Genomic DNA, 23206 nt, shown 5'->3' with positions numbered 1-23206 from the left:
TTCAGCATTTTTTTTTAGCAATGAACTGCTTTTTGATTCTAAAACAGTACTAAAGTTTTTAGATGTAAACAAGCTGCAAATAATGTGGCCTGGTCATCCGTAGCGCAGCCTCGCTTAGTGAGTTGAAGCTTTTGTGAAAAAACTTTTTATAGAACAAGTCCTCATCTCCTGACCCCCTCTAACACTAGTGCTTTCCATAGATTTTAGGCTATCATCCCATTGTAATGGAGGTTTTATGCACATAGCTCACATCATTGGTCACTCTCAGTTTTATTACTTGGATAACTTCCGCAATTCACAGCAACCTGTTTTAGGCCCTTGTACAGCAACGTTGCATCTTCCATTTGCAACTCATTCATTCATCGCATAGACTACACTGGAAATTCACTACCACATGACGTGGCGCTTTTTGGCCATAACTGGCTATTTGTGCCACTGAGCACGACACATCATCATCGTAATGTAATGTTTAGTGGAAACTTTGTGAATATTGTTTTAACAACATACCTGCCAAGTCTCCCGGATTACCCGGGAGACTCCCGGATTTTGAACGTTTCTCCCGGTTGTACGGGTCATAGGAAAATCTCCCGGAAATGGCTGTTGTTTGATGTCATGATGCGAGGTGAGACGTTTCACGTACAGATGCGCTACACGCAATTTAAAAATTGATCCTAAATGTGTTATAGGTTATATCAGCCGTTAATATTTTGTAGATGATGCGTTTGTCTACACACAAATCTATCCCACAAGTTATCTCGCCTTCAAAATTTTGTGTCACTACTGCTTTAAGAGAGCCCAGCACTAAAAAGGGTATAGCCGTTACCGATGTCTGTCGAGATAGCGCGTTCGCCACCGCTCGCGACTGTCCCCGTCTCACCGGCGCCCGTTATGGTCCCTTGCCCGACGAAATAACTGTTAAGCAAGCGACGACAGGCCTCGCACGCGGAGCGATGTTTTCGCATGTGCCTACAGTGTTCTACTGTACATGTGCCCTTCGCGCGACGGTGACGGCCAGGTCGTTTCATCTCTGCTTCAACCGTGTTTGTCCCTAGCGCTAGGCGCTTTAACTCGCACGTGAGACAGACGATGCGTAAGTGATGTTAACGGTTTGGACTCTGTACAGATCAGCGGCGACCGCAAAATCCCGCTGTATCGCACTAACCCCCCCCCCCCGTTGAGTAGATATCCCGGATTCCGTTTCTCCAAACTTGGCGGGTATGTAACAAGTACATACTCAAAATTTGCCTAGAAGTGCACTACTGCTACAGTTAATATTTTATTTATTCTGATTTTTGTCACTGTGCAAAAAAATTTTTTCTATCATTTGGCAGCAGATGTTTTCTTATCTTGTGAATCTGTTGCAAGGCGAGGGATGTATATCGTCTGATTACCAAGGTTATTCGCTCACTCAAAACATACCAGTACAGCGTGTCAATTTTTGCCACCATCATTAGGCAAAGGAATTTTATACCAAGTTTACTGCTGCAACTGCATCTCTTACTGAGGCAGCCAATAGTCTGGGATGGCCACACTAGTTGCCACTGTACTAGTGGTGAACGTAAACGAGCATTAAGCTTGTAAAAAGCTGTGTGTGCTGTGGAGTATGGAGAGTTAATTTTTCTTCACAAATTTGTCATACGTTTGTGTAATTCAAAAACATTCCACTTAGCCGGGAACATGAAACATGGTTCTAGTGCTGCAAAGCTTTTGTGTGTCATTGTGTATGACACATTTCGGGACAGTCCACCTCCAAGTCTGCTAGTACTATGTGTTCCCATGTGACACAGAACGCTTGCTGTGAATGTTTGTGAGTGCTGTCAATAAGAATGTTTGCTGTGATCACGTTTAATTATATGATACTGAAAATTATTACTCGCATTAACCCAACATGACCTACATTCCGATGCAAATTTAATCTCAGTGAAACATTTTGTGCTCAGGATGCTGGGCAGGCAATGTAGGCATTTTGTTTGATTGCTCTAAAGAGAGGGAGAACAAGTATATTTGGTAATTATGTGCCAAGCCACTAATTAACCCAGAAATTATAATATTTTTCTAATATCACGCATCCCACCGCGGTGGCCTAGTGGTTATGGTGCTAGACTGCTGACCCGAAGGTCGTGGGATCGAATTCCAGCCGTGGTGGCCACATTTCAATGAAGGCGAAATGCTAGAGGCCCGTGTACTTTAGATTTAGGTGCACGTTAAGGAACACCAGATGGTAAAAATTTTCCTGAGCCGTCCACTACAGCGTCCCTCATAATCATATTGTAGTTTTGAGATTTAAAACCCCAAAAATTATTATTATTCTAATATCACACAGTAGTTTCTACATGAGAACCTCCCAGAACACCAGGCAAATTTTCAGTGAGTTTTATACACTGTCTGTGAACGAGGAGAAAATTAAGTGATAGTTTCTATCAGCCCCGAATTAACCCACACACATCAGTCTATTCCATCTAATGACTCCTCAGATGCCCTCATTTTTCTGCAGATTTAAACATGGTGAATCATTTAGTTCTCCTAGGACATTGGGAAAACATGTGGGAGAACATGCATATATGTATGTATAATGTTTTTCGGGTGTTTCTAATCAGACTAATAAATATTGCAGTTGTGAAACAAACAGTGACCATGTTGAGGTATGGGCATCACATTTTGAAGTCACAGACTAATTGATATTATTAACCGTAAGAAAACATTAATACAGCTGGGCAAAAACTGCTGAGCACATGCTGTCACTCCTTGAACCACTGGAGACTAACAAGTGTGCTGTACTGCATCTGGTGTTGTATATGATAGCAGGCCTTATTTTGTTTTGATCAAGCAGCTGGAGTTATATGTTTATATGTTTAGAACTGGCTGACTTGACTTCGCTTCTGCGATTACATTAGCCTACAGTTAAGAATTCTCAATTGATTGTCAATATTTAAAATTCTGATGTCATGAATTGCGGGAGTATTTGAGCTTTAACCATGCATTTTCCTAATTGTGTATTTAATTTTATCTTCTTGCAGATGAAGCAAGTCATGAAAAGAAGGAGTGAGAAGCACAGCTGATCCATAATCATAATGGGTGGAAAGCAATGCCGTGCAAATCCTATAGTCGGTTACATCCTAACAAAAAAAAAATCAGATCCACCCACAGAACCACAGCGCGCCTTTTACTCACCTGTGCAAGAAAGTCTGGCTAAGTGGTTTCCATTTGAAGCACAGGTATTTTTTCCTGTTGATGTAGATACTACGCACACTGGGAATAATATGTTCGTCATTCCTACCCGAAATATTACGCTTGTCTGAGCACTGATGTCAGAATCTCTCTTAAAATTTGTGAGGATGTTCAAGTTTTCTACCTAAAACCAGCGACACAAACATATTTCTGTATGGTAAGATAAACTATTTTGAATGCGCAAAAGTGCCTGGCGTTAAAGAAATGAGCAAACGCAATTAGATGGGGCATCTATACAAATTCTCTCGGGGCAGGACAACGATGGCTGTGGGCGGAGCTTATATTTTTTCTTAAGTTGTAACCGATTATAGTAACCAATGAGCAGTGAACACCAACAGACTGCTTCCAGTCAACATCTCACATTGCACTCCTTTTGCGAGCTGAAGGTAAATCAACTTTACATATAATTGGAGCAAGCAGCCAACTACAAAGCTGCAGTATGTGCAGTGAGCAACATTATGGATGCTGTTTCGATGCTGTTTGGGATGGCAAGGGTTGTGGCGGGCTTCAAACTTGCATTAATGAAAGAAGTTTAATATGATGAAGGTATTTTGCTAAGCTGTAGTACCTGTTCAGGGACCCAACTATATATTATTGGTACCTTGACGATGCTCATGCAGCTGTGTTTTGAATTGCTTGAGTGAAACTAATGAACTTGGTGTATTTTGTACATAGTACTGCACTGTCTATGTTGTTTTCAAAAATGTTTCAATGTCTGGGTTGTTTTATGCCAAGCCTTCTTGTGCTGTTGTTATTTAGGGGGAGTCTGTCTATTGTATTATCTACAAGCTTTAGGAGTATGATATATTTTTAAAAAGTTCACATTTTTTCTGTGATGTTTTTGCTTGAGAGAGATGCCAATTCCTTGTTTTGTTGGCATATCAAATGCATTCAGCAGAGACGTAAAATTTTTTTAGACCCTTGAAGACCTACTTATTGTGCACATTTGTTTTACATAGTATTGAGAGAGATGCCAATTCCTTGTTTTGTTGGCATATCAAATGCATTCAGCAGAGACGTAAAATTTTTTTAGACCCTTGAAGACCTACTTATTGTGCACATTTGTTTTACATAGTATTGTGAACATGTAAGTGTGTCAGCATATGTTTAGTGCACTCATTGCGACTTACGAGCTTGTTGTGGACAATGATAAAAGACAGTTTCACTGTACTGCCCGAGCGCTGTGCCATCATCAATGTACACAGTCACCCTTTTTACACATTTATGCTTGCTTTTCTTTATTTTCTGAAAGAAATGAATGCCAGCATTGTCTCCATCTGAACTTGGTGTATTTGTCTTATTAAAGACATCGTCGAATTTAGCAATATTCTACTTGATAAGCCCTGGGAGTGCTTTGCTGATGAGAGGGTCATGCTTCATCCTCTTGAAGTATCTCGTCAGGTTTTTGTGCTTCTTCTGTGTCTTCTCAAAGTAACGATCCCACAGGCCTGCCTTGTAGACAGCATGTAGCAGTACCATGAGATGGACATCGGCTGCTGACACATAGATAGAGAACAACCACGTCTGTGTTGCATCTGTGAGTGAAAAGAAAAATAACGAGTGAACGGACTCTTGTTTGCATGTTTGCATGCCCTGTCTTTTTAACAATTCCCACAAAATTGACTGCCCCATTGTACGCTAGTTGTCTTCATGCCTGTAAATTTATTTCTCAATACCTAATCTAAACGCTCTGCCACCCTAGACTGCAATTCTCTTTCCATGCTCACCGTTCTGTTGCAGTATTGGAGTGCTTTAGTTTGTTCACAAACTTCTTGGTGTTAGCTGATTACCGGGTCTAGAGACGTAACGCGTGTGGCTGGGTCGGTTGCACTACCAGCTGGGGGTGCAAAGCTCAACCGGACAAACGCAGCTATTTTTACAGTAACCAAGCCTCTGCTACTTTGCTGTTGGTTCATATTTTCGGTGCAGGTGTAACATGAACATGTCGCCTCATTAATTTTTTTCTTTCGAACACACTCGCAAAAAAGTAAGTGTCTATAATTGTGTTGTGTTTAGATGAAGCGTCACAAGATATCACTGTAGGTGGGTACAACTTGAGAAGGCAGCGGCATTTCCACCTCAAAGGCGGATGCACACAAGCCTGCACTATGGGCACGCTCTCTAGATTGACGTCACAAGCCAGACAGCCGTTGACCCCGCCATTCAATTACGCTTAGCTCACTGATTTCCACTAGGGGTAGCTTTATTAGGGGAGGCCAGTGGCGAAGCATATATCGCAGACGACGTCCAGCTATTCTGAACTGTGCAGCGTTGTAGAATGTATGGGGTTATTTTTCTCTCTCGGATTGGCATATGCTGAAGCATTCCCATCATGAGAGCTCTAACAAACCAGTCATCTAGGTATAAAGTCAAGGTTTATTTACACCTTTGTATATGACTCTTAGAAGCACATTTTTTTAGCGCGACTATTTCTTTAGTCACGAAGGCTAACTGCTGCAGTGCTTCGGTTGTTTGGGCGGGGCCTCAACTCATTGTATATGACATTAACTCATTGTATATGCTTAATCCAACTACACTATTGTGCCTGCATGACATTAGCTGGCATGCAGTACTTGCATATTGGAACACCACTATCTACTGCTGGCCTATTGACTCACCAGGCGTGCTGTTGCCGGAGAGCTTCCTCGAGTTGAGCAAGTCTTCCATGCTGTCCATGACCTTCTCGACTTCCTCAAGCTCTTTGTTGACGGCATTCTCTGATTGAGCGAGGCCCAGGAAGGTGTCGTACGCGCGCTGCTTTTCCACGTACGAGCTCACGTAGTCCGGGTTACGCTCCATCAGCTCGAGTATCTGCGCCTTGCCCTGTTTAACCAGAGCTGTGCATGCAACGCATCCGCCCGCTGTTACTGCTAGCGGCAGTTTGGCAAGACAGAGCTCGAGCAACATAAGCAGGCACAGTTTACCATTTGATCATGCATCACTGCGGTGCACAAGTCTTTAAAAATTTAAGCATGCCACGGAAACCGCAGGCAACTAGCGTAATTATGGATTGCAATAATCTATGCAGATCATATGACTATGCTCTTGAAATTCAAGTTTAAAGGGACGCGGAATGGAAGGATGAAATCAGCTTAGAGTGGTAGAACATTTTGTAAGTTCTATCTGCATCAAAGTTTCATATAAACTTTGAACCCTATATGACGTCGCAGATTTCACCTGTTCTTACGTGAATTGGCTGTCGGGTTGGTTTGCTCACTTTAGAATGTACATCGATCTTCCGTATTACCTAACAGTCACTGGAGGACTCTGTCAAAATCCTTGCCCATCATGACAAGCCGATATGGTGTCAGGCCCCAAATCTCGTTTTTAAAGGGCCCCTCAAGTGGTAGAACATTTTGTAAGTTCTATCTGCATCAGTTTCATATAAACTTTGAACCCTATATGACGTCGCAGATTTCACCTGTTCTTACGTGAATTGGCTGTCGGGTTGGTTTGCTCACTTTAGAATGTACATCGATCATCCGTATTACCTAACAGTCACTGGAGGACTCTGTCAAAATCCTTGCCCATCATGACAAGCCGATATGGTGTCAGGCCCCAAATCTCGTTTTTAAAGGGCCCCTCAACAGGCCTCATAGCAAATTTTAGTTACACGCTGGAAGTTGTTACGTGCCCAAATAGAGAGCATTCTACTGCAAGAATTTTTCAAATTAATTCATTACAAGCAGAGATAAATATTTTGAAGCGGCGCGCAACCATGATGTGAGGAGGCGAGCTTCGCACCCTTGCCACTTGTCCTGTCTAGCCTTCGTAAGCCAAGCTCCTATCCTGTGTTCTGCCTGTGTGTTCCCTTGCCGGAGCTGGAGGATCACGTGACGCACACGCATCACCACGTCACGCATACGTCATGCGTGGGCGAGACGCGCGCTGCTCCTTTCTCTGCAATTTATGCTGCACTAGAGCAAGACTAGAGTGCCTCGATGTCCGCCTCGCCCGCCGCATGGAGGCTCTCATTGGTGCGCGGCGCCGCAACTTTAACTATGGAACACACTCTGTGTCGTACGTCATCGCCTCATCTTGGAGCGCGGCGCCCGCTAGGAGAAGAGCAGACGACGTTCAGTTTGAAATTTGTCAACGCGCATGATTGTGAACGCGCAATGAAAACATTGCGCTTGTCCGCTCGTAATGAACCAGTTTGAGATATTATTCTGGTACAAGAAGGATCCGTTGATGGGCTAGTTGGTACAAGTCTTGATATATACCGAGTATGTGCAGTGCAATGAAAAAGACAAGAGCAGCGCCAGTCTGTCGTTTATGTGTCTTCTCTTGTCTTCGTTTCATTGCACTGCACATACTCATTATAAATCAAGACGTACCAACTAGCCCATCAACGGATCCTTCTTGTACCAGAAGGATATCTCAAATTGGTTCATTACGCGTGCGGACGAGCGCAATGCTTTCATTGCGCGTTCACAATCATGCGCGTTCACAAACTTCAAACTGAAAGTCGTCTGCTTTTCTCCTAGCGGGCGCCGCGAAGACAAGAGCAGCGCCAGTCTATGTCGTTTATGTGTCTTGTCTTCGTTTCATTGCGCTGCACATACTCAGTATATATCAAGTTCTGGCACAACGTTCTCTATTGGGCGCGCAACAACTTCCAGTGTCTAACTAGACTTTTCTATGTGGCCTGGTGAGGGGCCCTTTAATGCGAAAGCCTTATGTGCCTCATCAGGCGAAAAATCGGGCGTGATCACGAAATGGTACAGAAAATACCACAAACAAACAAAAAAAATTCTGCGGCTTGAGCGAGCCGCGTTCAGTCTTAGCGGCGTTAGCGTGACTCGGCCTACTGGCGGCTATGGAGTAACGCATTACGAAGACCTGTACATGGATGCTCACGAATGCAGCCTTCGCCGTTGCCAGAGTCAATGTGCGGTCGCTGCCTAAGCATCGCTTAAACCAGGGGTCACAAGCTTGCCTCAGCTAGCGGGCTGCAGTCACGAAATTTAGTCCCGCAAAAGCTGGCACAGTGAAGATAGAAACGAAAGGAGGGGGGGATAATTTGTACAAAATGTCAGCTAGCGTTGCAATTTCAAAGGAGGCTTTACCCGTATCTTATATGTGGATCACTTCTGAAGGGGATCTGGCATCGGCATTTGAACAACACATCGATACCGATCTCAAGAATGACTCAAATATGGACGCCGGCCGATTCTGAAATAGTTTTGTTTCACGGATATGTTTCAAGACATGGCGACCGCATGGGGTGCCTCACGAAAAAAATTGCTTGAGCCCGGGATATCAGAACTCGCATCATGGTTGACCCCGTCCCACGAAACATCCACCCAGTGCACAAAGAGGGTAGAAGATTCGCGAGAGCCAAGGCCATCCTTAAAGGGACACTAAAGGCAAATTAAGTTGACGTTGATTGTTGAAATAGTGGTCCAGAAACCTCGTAGTGCTACTTTTATGCCAAGGAAGTGCTTATTTTGAAATAAAATCACGTTTAAGTGGTCCGCATCGCGTTGGCGCACTTCAAATCACCCGCCTGAAAGCGGTATTTCGCACGTCACTGTTGCCGTGCCCAACGTTGCCCGCCTTTACTGCGCGGCATCGTGCACTGGCGGCGTGCACCATTCGGGCATCCGGCAACATCACATGCATGCGGTATTTTGTCAAACTTTCTATCAGAGCGACTTCACGAGCATGCAAAACACACGCGGCAGTACGCGATACCGAAACTACCACTGAGACGCGACCACGTGAGCGAAGCAGGGCGTCGGGCGAAGCGCAGTTCGGCGAAAACGGAACTTTTGAACCACGCGCGCCGTTTCCCATGGCAATGCCAAAGAGGTTTTTTCCATGAATCAAACAGAAACGAACAAGCAGCATTTTATTACGTCTCTTGATGCGCGGGAGGTTCTTTTTTTATTGCAGCTAGTTTGATTACTAGTGATCATAGGCGTGCGCAGGGTTCCCCATCAGGGGGGCCAAAGGTTCATCGCAGCGCCCCCCCCCCCCACCCTACTGAGTCAATGTATGGGGCAGATTTTGCGCCCCCCCCTCTTAGGTGACTAGAAGGGTCAATGTACGGGGTAGATTTTGCGCCCCCCCTTCTTAGGTGATTAGGGAAGGGCGTGTTCAGAGGCGTGTCTTGACCCCCCCCCCCCCCTTCTCCGCAAAACTTTCTAGGAAAGCTCGTGATAAGAATATCTCGTGTGAGTCATATCTTTCAATAAAAATGTCCTTACTGGATTGCACTCACTTATAACTCCTGTGAAGATACGGGATGAAAATCCGTATCGTAGAGCCCCGATTTGGCAAGATATTGGCGTTTAAGTGCGTTGACACCCTGATCGAAAAAGCTAATTATACGCTAACGGACTCATGAGTAGACTCACTCAGACTCTGATCGAGCCGTGAGTCTGAGTGAGTAATATTTAGGTGAGTTTGAGTCCAAGGTGGGTCCGGTTGAGAAAAATGTTGGTGAGTCTAAGTCCGGTTCAGGAAAATTTTGGTGAGTCTGAGTCCGAGTGAGCCCTAAGGGCAAAATATATTCCATGATTGAGTCTGAGTGAGCTCCACATTTTTTGCCGACCTATGCTAGAGGCCCTCTTTGTCGATGCTGCCAGATATCACGGTAGGGATAGGTTCGCTGATTCGGTCGTTGACGCGGGAGGCAACCTGGTTAATGGAGCCTCCGTTTATACTAAGATTGCCCATGTGGCGGAGGAAGCGGTGATCGCTCTGGCTTTTCACAGCGCAATAGTACCGGCTATTGTCTTCTCGGACTCGCGCACGGCAGTTAGATCTTTCTTGAACGCCCTTGTGTCTGAACAGACGAACAGTATTGTGACCAAAGGACTTCAACGAACTCGGGAGAGCAGCGAAGGCGGGTACAACATCACGTGAATACCAGCCCACCTACGGATGTAACCCTAACGAGCTGGCTCACCTTAAGCATGCGATTTCACGTACTGCGCTGTCGCGGATAGCCAGGCTCGTAACGAGGTCGTTATGTACTTTTCACGAAATTGTTTCCCACTACCGTCTGGCCAGGAAGAAATTTCCATCCCAAATTGAACAAGCCTCAGGCTAGCACACTCAGACTTAGGCAAACCCGTTCGTATCCCACTCCTTTGTCCCTTAATAGGATTGACCCCGACCACCCACAGTCGTGCCCCAAATGTGGCCATGACTCATGCTCTTTGAATCACATGCTCTGGCTGTGCCCAGCCCTTAATGCCTCCCCACCCATCACGAAGGAGTGATGGGAGGAATCCCTGAAGAGCAGCAATCTTCACATTCAACTCCAGGCCGTCCAGAGGGCCCACGACATCACGACGGAACTTGGACTTCCGGTCCCATCGTGGGCGGAGCCACCGTCTTGATCTGGGGTACACTGTATCTAGAGGGGGGGGGGGGGCTTCCGGCTCCCCTAATTATCAATTCCTCAGGACTCCAATAAAGTTCTTGTCATGTCATGAGACCAATTATGCTTAAAGGGACACTAAAGGCAAATATTAAGTCGACGTTGATTGTTGAAATAGCGGTCCAGAAACCTCGTAGTGCTGCTTTTGTGCCAAGGAAGTGCTTATTTTGAAATAAAATCACGTTTTTAGTGGTCCGCATCCCGTTAGCGCGCTTCAAATCTCCCGCCTGAAAATACGACTTTCATACGTCACTGCTGCCGTGCCCAACGTTGCCCGCTTTTACTGCGCGGCCGCCGACACTAGTAGCAGCCGAGCGGAAGTAGCGGGACCCACAGTAGCAACAACGGCGCTGCGGCAAAGACTTGCTCGGATGGGCACATTCAAAGCCTTCACCAAGTTGCGGTTGGTCTCGTAATCCTCAGTACAAAAGTGCAGCGAGCACACACGCAGAGGTTTTGACTGTTTAGCACACTGGCGCAATGACATGACACTAAGCCACTTCGAGCGTAAGGATTCATTCCGCGGCACCCAGTGAAAAGACACACCGGTTTCCTTGCTGCAGCACTGGCGCTGTGCACCATTCGGGCATCCGGCAATATCACACGCATGCGGCATTTTGTCGAACTTTCTGTCAGAGCGACTTTCACGAGCGCGCAAAACACGCACGGCAGTACGCGATCCCGAAACTACCACTGAGACGGGCGAGGCGCAGTTCGGCGAAAACGGAACCTTTGAACCACGCGCGCCGTTCCCCATGGCAACGCCACGGAGGTTTTGTTTTCCATGAATCAAGCGGAAACGAACAAACAGCATTTTATTACGTCTTTTGATGCTTGGAATGTTCTTTTTTTACTGCTGCTAGTTTGATTACTAGTGATTTATTGTAGGCCGACTTCCATACGTCATCGGGATCACTTCGAAAATGTCCCACTCATGGCGCTCATCATGTGATTTTTAAAATGTGGATTGATGGTATTCAATGATCACGAAGACCATGCGGTCTTTATACAGGGCCAAAAAATACCGAGGGTAAGCGAGTACAAGTACCTCGGAGTATGGGTAAATGAGGGGGATAGATATATGGAGGTACAAGAGAAAGCATCGGTAGCAAAGGGAAAGAGGAATGCTGCAATTATGAAGCACAGAGCTTTATGGGGGTACAATAGGTACGAGGTGCTTCGAGGGCTGTGGAAGGGTGTGATGGTCCCGGGGCTTACATTTCGGAACTCAATGGTGTGCATGAAGTCAGAGGTACAATCAGGAATGGATGTAAATCAAAGGACGGTGGGCCGCCTCGCGTTGGGCGCTCACGGGAAGACGACAAATGAGGCTGTAAAGGGTGATATGGGATGGACAGGCTTTGAAGTGCGGGAAGCTCAGAGCAAAATGAGATTCGAAGAGAGGCTGAGGAAAATGAAGAAGAGTAGATGGGCAGAGAAGGTTTTCAGGTATTTGTATAGAAAAAGCGTTGACACGCAGTGGAGAAAAAGAACTAGGAGGCTCACCAGTAAATATACGGCTAGCAGTGCGGGCGATATGGCAACAAGGAGCATTAAGCGGAAGGTCAGAGAGGCGGAGAGGACTTATTGGATGGCAGCGATGGAAAGGAAGCCGGCTCTGAGTAACTACCGAAAGGGAAAAAACGAAATAAGGAGGGAAAGGTTTTATGATAATTCAAGGGGAAGCGCTTTACTGTTTGAAGCAAGGTCGGGCTGCCTTAGAACGCGTAGTTATAAAGCGAGATTCGGTAATGAAGAAGAACAATGTACATGCTGCGGAGGAACTAAGGAAACGATGGAACATGTACTGATTGAATGTGGCGATATTCACCCAGGTATACGTGTGGGCACGAGTCTACATGAAGCCTTGGGTTTTAGGGACAACAATGGAAAGCTGAACACGTCCGCGATAGAAATAAGTAAGAGACGGTTAGAGTATTGGTGGCAGAAAAGTAGAGATAAAGAACAAAAATAAATAATGGGGGGAAAAATAGGGTCATTCTGCCTTAAGAGGCAGAGAGATAGACCGTGAATTTTTATTTTTTTTTGGTATAATAACATAGATTTAATCAATGTAAATAAGGTATTAGGCCAACATAAAACAAGGAAGCTTTTTTTTTTTTCTTCGAGCCTGGTGGCAGACATGTCACCGCCCCGTTACAAAGGGGACGCTCATAGCATCCATCCTTTTCTTCTGGAGTAAAATAGTTTTAATTGAAGTAAAGACACTAGGCCAACGCTAAAAAAAAAAAAAAGAGTAAAGGTTTTTTTTCTTTTTTTTTTCGAGCCTGGTGGCACACTTGTCACCGCCCTGTTATAAAGGGGACGCTCATAGCATCCATGGCATCCATCCATCCATCCATTCAGCTTAATTTCTCGGTAAGTAGGGCACTGCTGTTGATAATATTGCCGTTTTAGAAGTTGTCATACATTGGGCTTTCACTCTGACATAAATTGTTATTTGCCTTTAGTGTCCCTTTAAGGTTAACAGCGCGAAAAGAACACACGGCGGACAGGAAAAAGACGGGACAAGCGCTGACTTCCAACTGAATTTTTATTCCTGTCCGCCGTGTGTTCTTTTCGCGCTGTTAACCTTAAGTATGCACAACCAACTAGCCCCAGAGCCGTATATTCCCTTTGACTAGCCCAGTCAGCCACTTTACCAATCATGCCTTTGTAGGCCATGAACATACTTATTAAGAAAATTACAAAAAGGTGCGTAGACAGTCTTTTGTTGGCCGCGGCGGGCCGCATGTTTTGAGATCTCTGGCTTAAAGGGGCCCTGCAACACCTTTCTTAGTTATATTGGAATAGTCTCATTATTGACGTATGACTCTTCACGAGTCATATGCCGCAAAAATTTTTCGAATCCGTCAAGTCTAAGTGGTGTTACCAAATTATAGAGATCACGTTCCGCAGCTTTCTCCGTCAACTCAACGCCGCGAGCGCGCGGAAAGCTAGGCTGGCTAGGCAGCGAGTCGACGGAGGGAGCGCAGAGGAGCGAGGCTCCGCCGAAGAGCGCCGGCGGAGTTTTTTTCTTCATTTTTTTCTCTCTGATGTCTGGGCGCAACCACGTGGTCTGTGCCGCCACTTCCGGTCGGCTTGCGTCGTTCTCGTCGAGCGGAGTCGATCGCTCTGTGTATCGCGCGTGCTTGAAAACTGCGCGTCGGTTTGGTAATGTTGGGTGTGCACCTCGAACGCCGTAGTGTTTTCATCGCTCTGCCAACCATGGAAGCAAACCTGCGCGCTCGTTTGGAACGAATGACAGCTGAGATCGGTTTCGGCACATACTCCGATACACCGCCTCGTAAGACGGCACTGGCAGACGACCCCGAAGCGCCGCCATTACCGGACGCCAGCATTGTTATCGGAGACACGCTGCGCCCGTGCCTCTGTCGGTCGTGAGAACATGCCGACGATGCAGTTCTCAGCTGACGAGGCAACACTCGAACGGCTGCCACTCTCAACGGCAACCGGCGATGGTCAAAAGCACAGAAATATTCACGTTTTCGGCACTGCGCATGGCGAAGAAAACGGAACCACGCAACTACGAGCAGACGAGCTGTCGGTGAGACCGGAAGTGCTAATATTAATGTTTGTTCAGTGTTTTTAACGCGATAACATAATATAAACATACATATTATCTACTTATTGAACTCAAAATTAACAACGAAAGTAATAATGAGGGTGTTATCGTGATTATAACATCAGCCAATGGTAGAACTGCCGACAATCGCGTCATATTTTGTGGACTAATACATCATTTGTCGAGAGAAGAGGGAGCGATTTTCAGCTGACTTTGAGAATTTATTGTAAATTCCAGGCCGTGCGCATCGCTATAATATTTGGCTCGCGTGTTCTCGGGAGCCTCGACTACCGATCGGCGGCGCTATTTGAGCATGCTCGAAAAGTGTTGCAGGGCCCCTGCCAACTTTGCACAGGTCAGAGTGTTCTGTCTTACGGAGACGTAAATGAGCCCAACATATGAAATTGAATAAATAAATGCAACAAGTACTTTCAGGCCATATACCATTTCGCCTTCAAGTTAAAAAACGCCCTGCTTTTTTTTTTTGCTTAAGTTCTGGCTTCTCAAGCTTCCGCTGTCGGCAAGGCTGTTAGACCAGCTTGGTAGTCCGAAAGGGTAACCTACAAAACTGAAACAATATTGTTCGTTGCCCTTTCTAGCGGCAAGCCCTATTGTAACGATTCTTGACGTATTTCAAGATGGATATCGACCGACCTCTTTTTATGCATTAGTCAAGTCGGGAAGTAAATTATGGTGGAATTCCCCTGCACCCTAGATCGGCTAGCTGTAACAATGGATGACGTATGGCAAATCAGTTCTGTGTAATCTCCCAAGGTGGAGGAAGGATTATGAAAGGGAAAATTGTCATTCATCCGTTTGTGGCACAAAGCTACAAGGAAATTCACAGAAATTTCTCAGAAGTAAATGCTTCGTAGTTGACGAAAAAGTCATCCTGGCCAGGGTTCGAACCTAGGGCGCCACCTGCAAGTGTCCAGGTTGGTAGAGCGAGCACCCCGGAAAGGCGTTGGTCTCGCGTATATACAAATAAAATATGAGGATACATTTTCGTAAAAACCAGCCGCAAGAGCGATACTCTTATGCAGCAAAAAAAAAAAAAAAATAGAATTGTAGATTTACGTACAATGCAACCTGATAGACCATTCCCGCGAAGGCACTGAAGCCAGCACGCTCAACATTGGCCACTTTGGTTCGTTATATTTTGTATATAAGGCAAATGAGGAAACAATGTCACACCCATGTCTTGCCTGACGCTAAGCGGTCCGGATTTCATCTTTTTTTCTTTTTTAGAAATTGGGACCGGTGTGTTTTAACTTCATTTCTTGAAACGGAGCTTTTTCGAGAAAACTTGTTTGTTTAGGTATTTTTTTCTGCTGTTGTAATTTTTATAGGAAGACAATCTTTTGCAGGAATGTTACAAAGACAGCGTTCTATATATGACATTTTTTTTCCAGTTTATTTGTGAAATCGAAGATGCGCAAGGCGCGTCAGAGTTAGCAAACTTATCTGACTTGGGCTGCGTTTGAAACTTCAATATTTTTTATTTGTTTGTTTGTGGGCAGATAAAAAAATGCAGGGAAGTAATTGACAGTAAAGCATATTAAAGGGGCTCTGCAACACTTCTTCAGCATGGTCAGAAAACGCTGCCGATCGGTAGTCGAGGCTACTGAAAACACGTGTGCCAAACATTGTAGCGCACCACGCAGCCTAGAATTCACAGTTAATTCTCTCGACAAATGATGCCATAAACCCAAATGACCGCGCCATAAACCCTAAGTGCAAGACCATTGGATGATTTGAGCATCGTGAGCACGGCCACCTGGATCGGGGCGCGCGGCGGTGTTGCTCCGGCCGTCCCATTCGGCGCGCGCCCCTTTGAAAAAATGTAATTGAGGTAGTTCAGCCGCGCGCCGCGACGCGGCGCTCTTCTCCTACCCCCTTGCGGATGATGCCGCGCTCGCCGCGCCGTAGACAGCCGCAGATGTGTTTGGAAAAATGCACACTGGACATTGTGCACGTGGTGACTGGAATCAAGGTACGCTGTTATGTATTGTTAATCGGGCTTTACACAGTGAGTGTTGTTCTCTGTAGCATATTACCGTCGAGATAGAGCCAAGCAGCGTGCTTAGGCGACTTCGTATGGCGCGGCGCGTTCATATCCCATGACCACGGCCGCTACATAAGTGCCATATGACACATGTATTGTGCCGAGTACGTGATTTGCCGTGCTTCTCATTCTTTCTTTTGGCGCTCGTTTCTCCCACGGCCGCCTGGACCGGAGCGCGCCATGCTTCTTCCTAAAGGAAATACATTTCGTCGTCGTCTGCACTGCATAGCTATCTTCTGCGGTCGAGCGCTGTCTTAAGAGCATCACGTTGCTGGAAAACTAAATTGCGGTAATGATAATGCTGTAGACGTTTTCACCTTGCCGATGGTAGGCAACATTTTGGTGGGCACGTCTTTTTGCATTGTGAAGTTCCCACGATACGACAGTGATGTGAATGAGACGTTCTTATTTAAGCGCAGGCCGCATGTAGGCGAATTTGAACGCGAAAGCGATGAGCGCGCGCTTGTCGCCTGCGAATTAGCTAAGGGTCGGTCGCGCAATGGCCACTTTCGTTTTGGTATCGCTTGTCGTTTTAGCGCGACAGCATGGAAGAACCCGTTTCGCAGTAATTCCGGTGTCGGCGGCGGTGTGTCTGTGTACGTTCGTGTGCGTCTGTGTATGCGCGCAGATATCGCTGTCGCATTTAACTCTTAAAGGCGAAGCTTAAGGGTCCCCCAATTTCCACCTCCATTACTGCGTGCATGCGGTTTGCCCTTTAAGATTCGAACTAATCTACCGGTTCGTTGGCTGAGCGGCTGCTGATAAGGCTTTCTGCGTCTAGCATATATGTTTTCATATGCATTTTTACATTGTCATACCACGTTGGTTTCAGGCAAGTAATTTGTTTTTTAGTCTGCGTTGGGATTCCGTGTGTAATTTACCGTGTTTTTCAGAAACGTGCCGTACTGCTGCGTGCCTTACTGTAAGTCAACACCAAGGAATATTACGTTGCCTCGACGCCAAAGTGGCATTCCTTCCAGCAGGTAAAGCTCGCGCACTCAAGGCCGCAGCATCCTAAGGGAAATACGCCAACCTCCTTTAAGCAGCGGAACCAACCTTCGGATCGTTTCCGCTATTCTGGAAGCACTCAGAAAAAAAATGAGTTTTTAATAAATCTCGTGCTTTCCTTCGCATGTATACTTCTTACTGATATGCTGCACTTAAGAACACCAAAACAATTTTCTTAAAAAGTGACTCACGGGTGTTTTCGCTTCGGTCACCATCATCACGACAAGGACTGGCGCACACACACAAAAAAAATAAAGAATATAGCGATAGCCGCCATCCATTCTTTTATGTGCTTTTTGTGAACGTGGCGGAAGTGCTATGCTAACCCACGGTTACTCTACAGCGATATCTTCAAGGCGCCGCTATGCGCCGCAAACCTTCCCGCATAGAGCGCAAAGGAATGGAGGGGTAGTAGGCGCGCGCCGCGGTGCGGCGAAAGGAGTGGTCACGCCCCTTTCTGCAATTACGCCTCCTCCGTCCGAATGGGACGGCCGGAGCAACACCGCCGCGCGCCCCGATCCAGGTGGCCGTGATCGTGAGCGGCATAGTTACCGCGGCTGCCGCGGGATGCCGCCACGTGGCCGCGCTCGCGATCACACTGAAAGTAAGCCGCGCGTTCGAATTAAAAAAGAAAGAAAGAAAGAAAGAGCGCTCAAGGTCATGACGCGTGCTGACGAATGGACGTAACTTCTTGCCCCCTTGTCATCCCCCTGCATGCGTAGCTTTCAGCGAACTCGCTGGTACGAAAGGAGAGAGAAAGCGCTTAAAGCGTGCGACAAATGCCTGTAACTCCGCTCGTACATGACGGATTGTAAAAATTTTTGCAGCAGTCGATTCGTTCGATTCGTGAGGCGATAAACTCCTTTAATGAAGTCATTCGATGATTATTTGTAGAAGTGATGCAGGGCCCCCTTAAAATGAACAGGAAATGTTTCTGACAACGTTTCTGACACAGTTTTTACTCGAACTAAATTAGGCCATGAAATCGGAAAATGTTGCGGTAAGGAACAACAGCACGCCTGCGCCACCACTTTCAAATACTTTTTTACATGTCGGGAACGCTTTTAGGTAATAATGTTTTCATCCGTGCAGTTTAAATATATCTGCATAATATTAAAAAAAACAGACGCAACAAAAAAGTCACAGTTTCGCCGCAACGGCGAAGCAATGAATGCGATAGCAACACATTGGAATGTAACGCGAAGAACGGAAAGCAGCTCGAGATTTCCAGCGCGCCGCTCAAGCGCAAAGGACGCACGAAAAGAACACACACAGGGCGAGCGCGAACTATCAAGTGTCACAGTTGTTACTTATTCCTTTTTGAACAGCGTGCTCGTTTCGCAAACGCGGCCGCTGCAGCAAACGAAGTGACCTTCGTACGCTCTGTAACTTCAGTGCGGAAAAGCACAAGACATACAAACCCCCTCCTCCCTCCACGAGACAAGCGCGCACGCAGGCGACCACGCCCTGTAGGGCGCAGTGCACGGAGGCGCGCGCGCACGCAACGCTACGAGCGGGGCGATGACCTTTAAAGCGCGCCCCCTCGCGCACTTCGCGCCATCTCGCTGGTGAGCAAGAAAGCATGCTGAAATAAATGGTGTATATAAATAGCTCGCCGTTAGCATACTGAAAGACGATACTCCTCGTGGCCTAGCCATCTAACGCTGCGCGCTGCGTAGCGAGAGGTCGCCCGTTTGATTCCGCGCGTCGGAAAGTATTTCTGAAATATTTTTCTTCGTGGCTTATATATATATATATATATATATATATATATATATATATATATATATATATATATATATATATATATATATATATATATATATATATATATATATATATATATATATATATGCGGGACATTACGGCAACGCCGACGGCAAAAACCAGGCCGAGAGTGTCATATAATTGCTATCGCAATAAAATATCAAGCGGGCATGCCGTTCAGTGGCGTATCCAGGGGTGTGGTCTGGGGGGTTCAAGCACCGATCCGAAATTTTTACATTTTTATATACGGGAAACTTTTACATACGAGAAAGTGCATAAAGTGGGGTTGTTGGACCCCCTGAAAAAAATTCTGGCTACGCCCCTGCGCATGTTCGATCTCCCGTGGAATCACGAGAACTATACCTTCACTCATGTCGGAGCAGAGATAAACTATACGAATGAAGGTAGAGTAGTTAGGACATAAACCCAAAATAATGCGCTTAAGGACACCTATACTAGGTTTGGGCACTGCAAGCAGGCACGTGTAGTAGTTATATCATGCGCTATATATATCTCAATCGTGTCCGCAAAGTGTTGGTCACGCCGAAGTTTGGATAGAACATAACTCGAAATTCAAATCAAAGCCTGTCCGCCGTTCTAGAAGGAGCCACTCGTGATCGGGTCACGCGCGTCGTGCTTCACGTCACACGAATGTAAATCGCCAGAAGAAGCGAGGAGAGGTCGTTTATTCCTGTAAAACACAGATAGAAAAGCAGACATTGTAAATGCGCCGCGCAGAAACAAAAAAAAAAAGGGCTGGGGGTGTCATGGCAAAGCAGTATACTGCTTTGCCATGACACCCCCAGCCCTTTTTTTTTGTTTCTGCGCGGCGCATTTACAATGTCTGCTTTTCTATCTGTGTTTTACAGGAATAAACGACCTCTCCTCGCTTCTTCTGGCGATTTACATTCGTGTGACGTGAAGCACGACGCGCGTGACCCGATCACGAGTGGCTCCTTCTAGAACGGCGGACAGGCTTTGATTTGAATTTCGAGTTATGTTCTATCCAAACTTCGGCGTGACCAACACTTTGCGGACACGATTGAAATATATATAGCGCATGATATAACTACTACACGTGCCTGCTTGCAGTGCCCAAACCTAGTATAGGTGTCCTTAAGCGCATTATTTTGGGTTTATGTCCTAACTACTCTACCTTCATTCGTATATAGTCGTCCATTGCTAACGGGCGTATTCAGACCACTTCATGCAGCGTTCCTAGCAATGAACCAAATTGAGAATATCGCTGATGGAAGGTTAGACCGCTACATGTTATGCCAAAGTTAAAGTATATGCCGATGTTTAAATGTGGCCAATCCTGTACAGTCGACGTCAAAGTTTAGAGACCACTAGGTCTGAGAAAACATCGAATTTACACGCAATTTGTGACTGCATTTCCTCGAGAGCACAGTACACGTTCGTAGCGCATTTTAGAACAGGCCGAAAATCTAAATTCAAGGCTGCCTGCCGAAGCAGCGAGAATATTAATCTTTTTCTTGTGCCTCGTGGTCCCCAATGTTTTGGCGCTGACTGTATACGTACACGCGTGTGCTGCAGCGCGTGGCATGCGGGCGACTCACCGGCCTTCTTCTTCTGCTCTTCGTCTGTCATGCTCGAAGAGATGGCCATTTCGGGGTGAAACAGGGTGCCGTACACGAGCAACGGGATGTTGATTTTTCCAAGGTCCTTGACTATGCTTTCCACCAAACTGCCGAGGTCGGTCCCTTTGTCGGGGAACAGTTTCCCTACCGGATCTGTCGGCACACGAGAAGAGACCGCAGTGTTTCCATTGCATTTGTATGAACAGATTGTACTTCAAAGGGCGAGCACACTTTACAACAATCTCGAGACTTACGTGCACATGTTGCGGGAAAACATTTTTGTGCAAAATATTCGACACGAAATACACGTGGTGTTCCAGATAGCCTGGTGTCTGGTGGTTTCTGGTGGTTTCTGGTGTCTTACGTGCCAAAACCGCGATATGATTATGAGACATGCCGTAGCAGCGGTGCACTCCAGATTAAACTACATGAGGTTCTTTAACGTGCACCTAAATCAAAGTGCGCGAGTGTTCTTGCATTTGGCCCCCATCTAAATGCGACAGCCGTGGCGGGGAATCGAACTCGCGTTCTCCAGCTTAGAATCGCGACATCTTACCTGCTAAGACACCGCGGCGGGTACGCATAGTCTTATTTGTCCACCTTTGGGTATCTGAGGACGAAAGTTTTGTTGGAAATGAATGCATTTTGAGACAAGCTTGCTGATGGACATTTGAATGAAGGGTGCTGCTTTCGGGATACCTACAAAGTGGATTAATAGTTTAATGTGGTTGCTGTATCCTCTTCCTTAGAATAATTAATTTTACAGCTATGCTCTTAGTAAACTTCATATAATTGAAGAACTGGTATAGTGAATGCCTGCAGACGCTAACAATCTAAAGTCTTCGCTGGAACAGCGGTTGCAATAATTATATTTCGTTTCTGTAATCGTACCCCGCCCATCCAAACAACAGAAGTATGTCACCTTCTCCCACCCCGCACTCCTCGGAGGGGAAATATCGCTGTAGGAGAGAAAGTCCAGAAAAAGGTCAAAAATAGTGCCACTCTTCTCATCGTGCTTCGATTATGCTGGGATATTATACGGGTATAGTGATTGTATCTTGCAAGGAGGAAGAAGGAAGAAAAATTGGCGGCTGGCCACTACGTCTAACGCTGTCGACACCTGAACGGGCTGTCAGTACAACAGAATATGCCAGCGCGTCGGGCATACGCCGTGGATACCGAGATCTATCGCGGCATACCTCGGTGGAGCAACGATGTACAAGCTCGGTGATATCGTGCCCGCAGCACTAATGTCCTGTACTTCGCGTACACCATGCAACATGTATTCAATTTCATTCCGCATTTGGCTCAGCGGGCGCCGCTATACATATTCAGTGCTCTAGCGTTACGCCCCGATATCATCCGACTAACACATGCTTAGCTCATTGTGGTGTTGAACAGCTACATAGCTGGCCAGGCTGCATTCTGAGCGATAGAGACGTAAGTGAGAAGACACAAATGCTTCTAGCCGCGTAATTGAATTACGGTTGAACCATTTGCTAAAGACTGTTAATAAGGGCTTCAGATGATCAATGTCTGATTTTGAACACGCTGTCAACATGTCTTGCTAAAATGTGCTGTTTATGTTCTACCTATTGACTGCTTTAATTGTAGTTACGTAGTGCTTATTCAATTGCTGTGCTGCTTTTTGTTATTTTTGCCGTCCCTTTACCGACCCCTCGACGGGGGCTGACAGCGCTGGACAAACAAACAAACAAACAAACAAACAAACAAACAAACAAACAAACAAACAAACAAACAAACAAACAAACAAACAAACAAACAAACAAACGAACGAACGAACGAACAAACAAACAAACAAAAACAAACAAACAGTCAAAGAAACAAACAAACAAATAACGACTGTGACATCATCTCGGTATTTTGCGCTGTTTTCAGTATAGAACTGAGCTTACCGAGACGAACCTGTATACAGCGAAAAATGTCTCCTTTAAGTGTGCGTAGGGAAATTACGCCAGCTAAGGTATAACTACACCACAAGAAGAGAGCAGAGTGGATCAGGGACCAAACATGTGTTAAGGACAACTTAGTCGAAATCAAGAAGAAATGTGCATGGGCAGGGCATGTAGCACGAAGCAAGATAACCGCTGGTCATTGAGAGTAACAGACTGGATTCCAAGAGAAGGCAAGCGCGCGAGGGTGAGGCAGAAAGGTGGGCAGATGAGATTAAGAAGTTTGCGGGGATAATGGCCGCAGCAAGCACATGACCGGGTTGATTGGCGAAACTTGGGAGAGGCCTTTGCCCTGCAGTGAGCGTAGCAGGCTGACGACGACGATGATGATGATGATGATGATGATGATGAGGGAGGTACAGGATTACCTGTGGACGGGAATATCTGGTCGATATAGATCATCATCTGGTTGACGTCGGTGAAGACACTGTCACCATGTTTGAGCACGGGCAACTCTCCCAGGGGGCTCATGTCGAGAAACCAGGGCTCCATCTGCTCGCCGTGCGAAACGTCCATGACTCGGGGCATGAAGCTGATTCCCCTCGTGTACAGGACCAGCAACATCTGCGTGAGATTGGAGCAACT

General features: G+C 46.1%; 2 protein-coding genes across 2 annotated transcripts in view; one reads left to right on the top strand and one right to left on the bottom strand.

Annotated features, from left to right (window-relative positions):
* Nucleotides 1–4539, top strand: part of LOC119372156 (protein disulfide-isomerase TMX3) — a 41029-nt gene extending 36490 nt beyond the window's left edge. The window contains exon 13 of the mRNA XM_037642619.2: nt 3018–4539. Coding sequence (XP_037498547.1) covers nt 3018–3046 — 29 coding nt within the window. The 3' untranslated portion in view covers nt 3047–4539. The remainder of the gene's footprint in view (nt 1–3017) is intronic.
* An 18-nt stretch (nt 4540–4557) lies between these two features.
* On the bottom strand, nt 4558–23206 carry LOC119381584 (ganglioside-induced differentiation-associated protein 1). Its single transcript, XM_037649362.2, has 4 exons — nt 22990–23206; nt 20628–20801; nt 5847–6065; nt 4558–4763 (listed from the first exon to the last, which is right to left on the bottom strand). The coding sequence occupies exons 1-4, from the start codon at nt 23183–23185 to the stop codon at nt 4558–4560; spliced, it is 795 nt and encodes a 264-aa protein (XP_037505290.2). The 5' UTR covers nt 23186–23206.

The sequence above is a fragment of the Rhipicephalus sanguineus genome, chromosome 1 (genome assembly GCF_013339695.2).
Source record: "Rhipicephalus sanguineus isolate Rsan-2018 chromosome 1, BIME_Rsan_1.4, whole genome shotgun sequence".
In the NCBI taxonomy this organism is placed as follows: Eukaryota; Metazoa; Arthropoda; class Arachnida; order Ixodida; family Ixodidae; genus Rhipicephalus; species Rhipicephalus sanguineus.
This window is presented reverse-complemented; position numbering and strand designations above follow the sequence as displayed.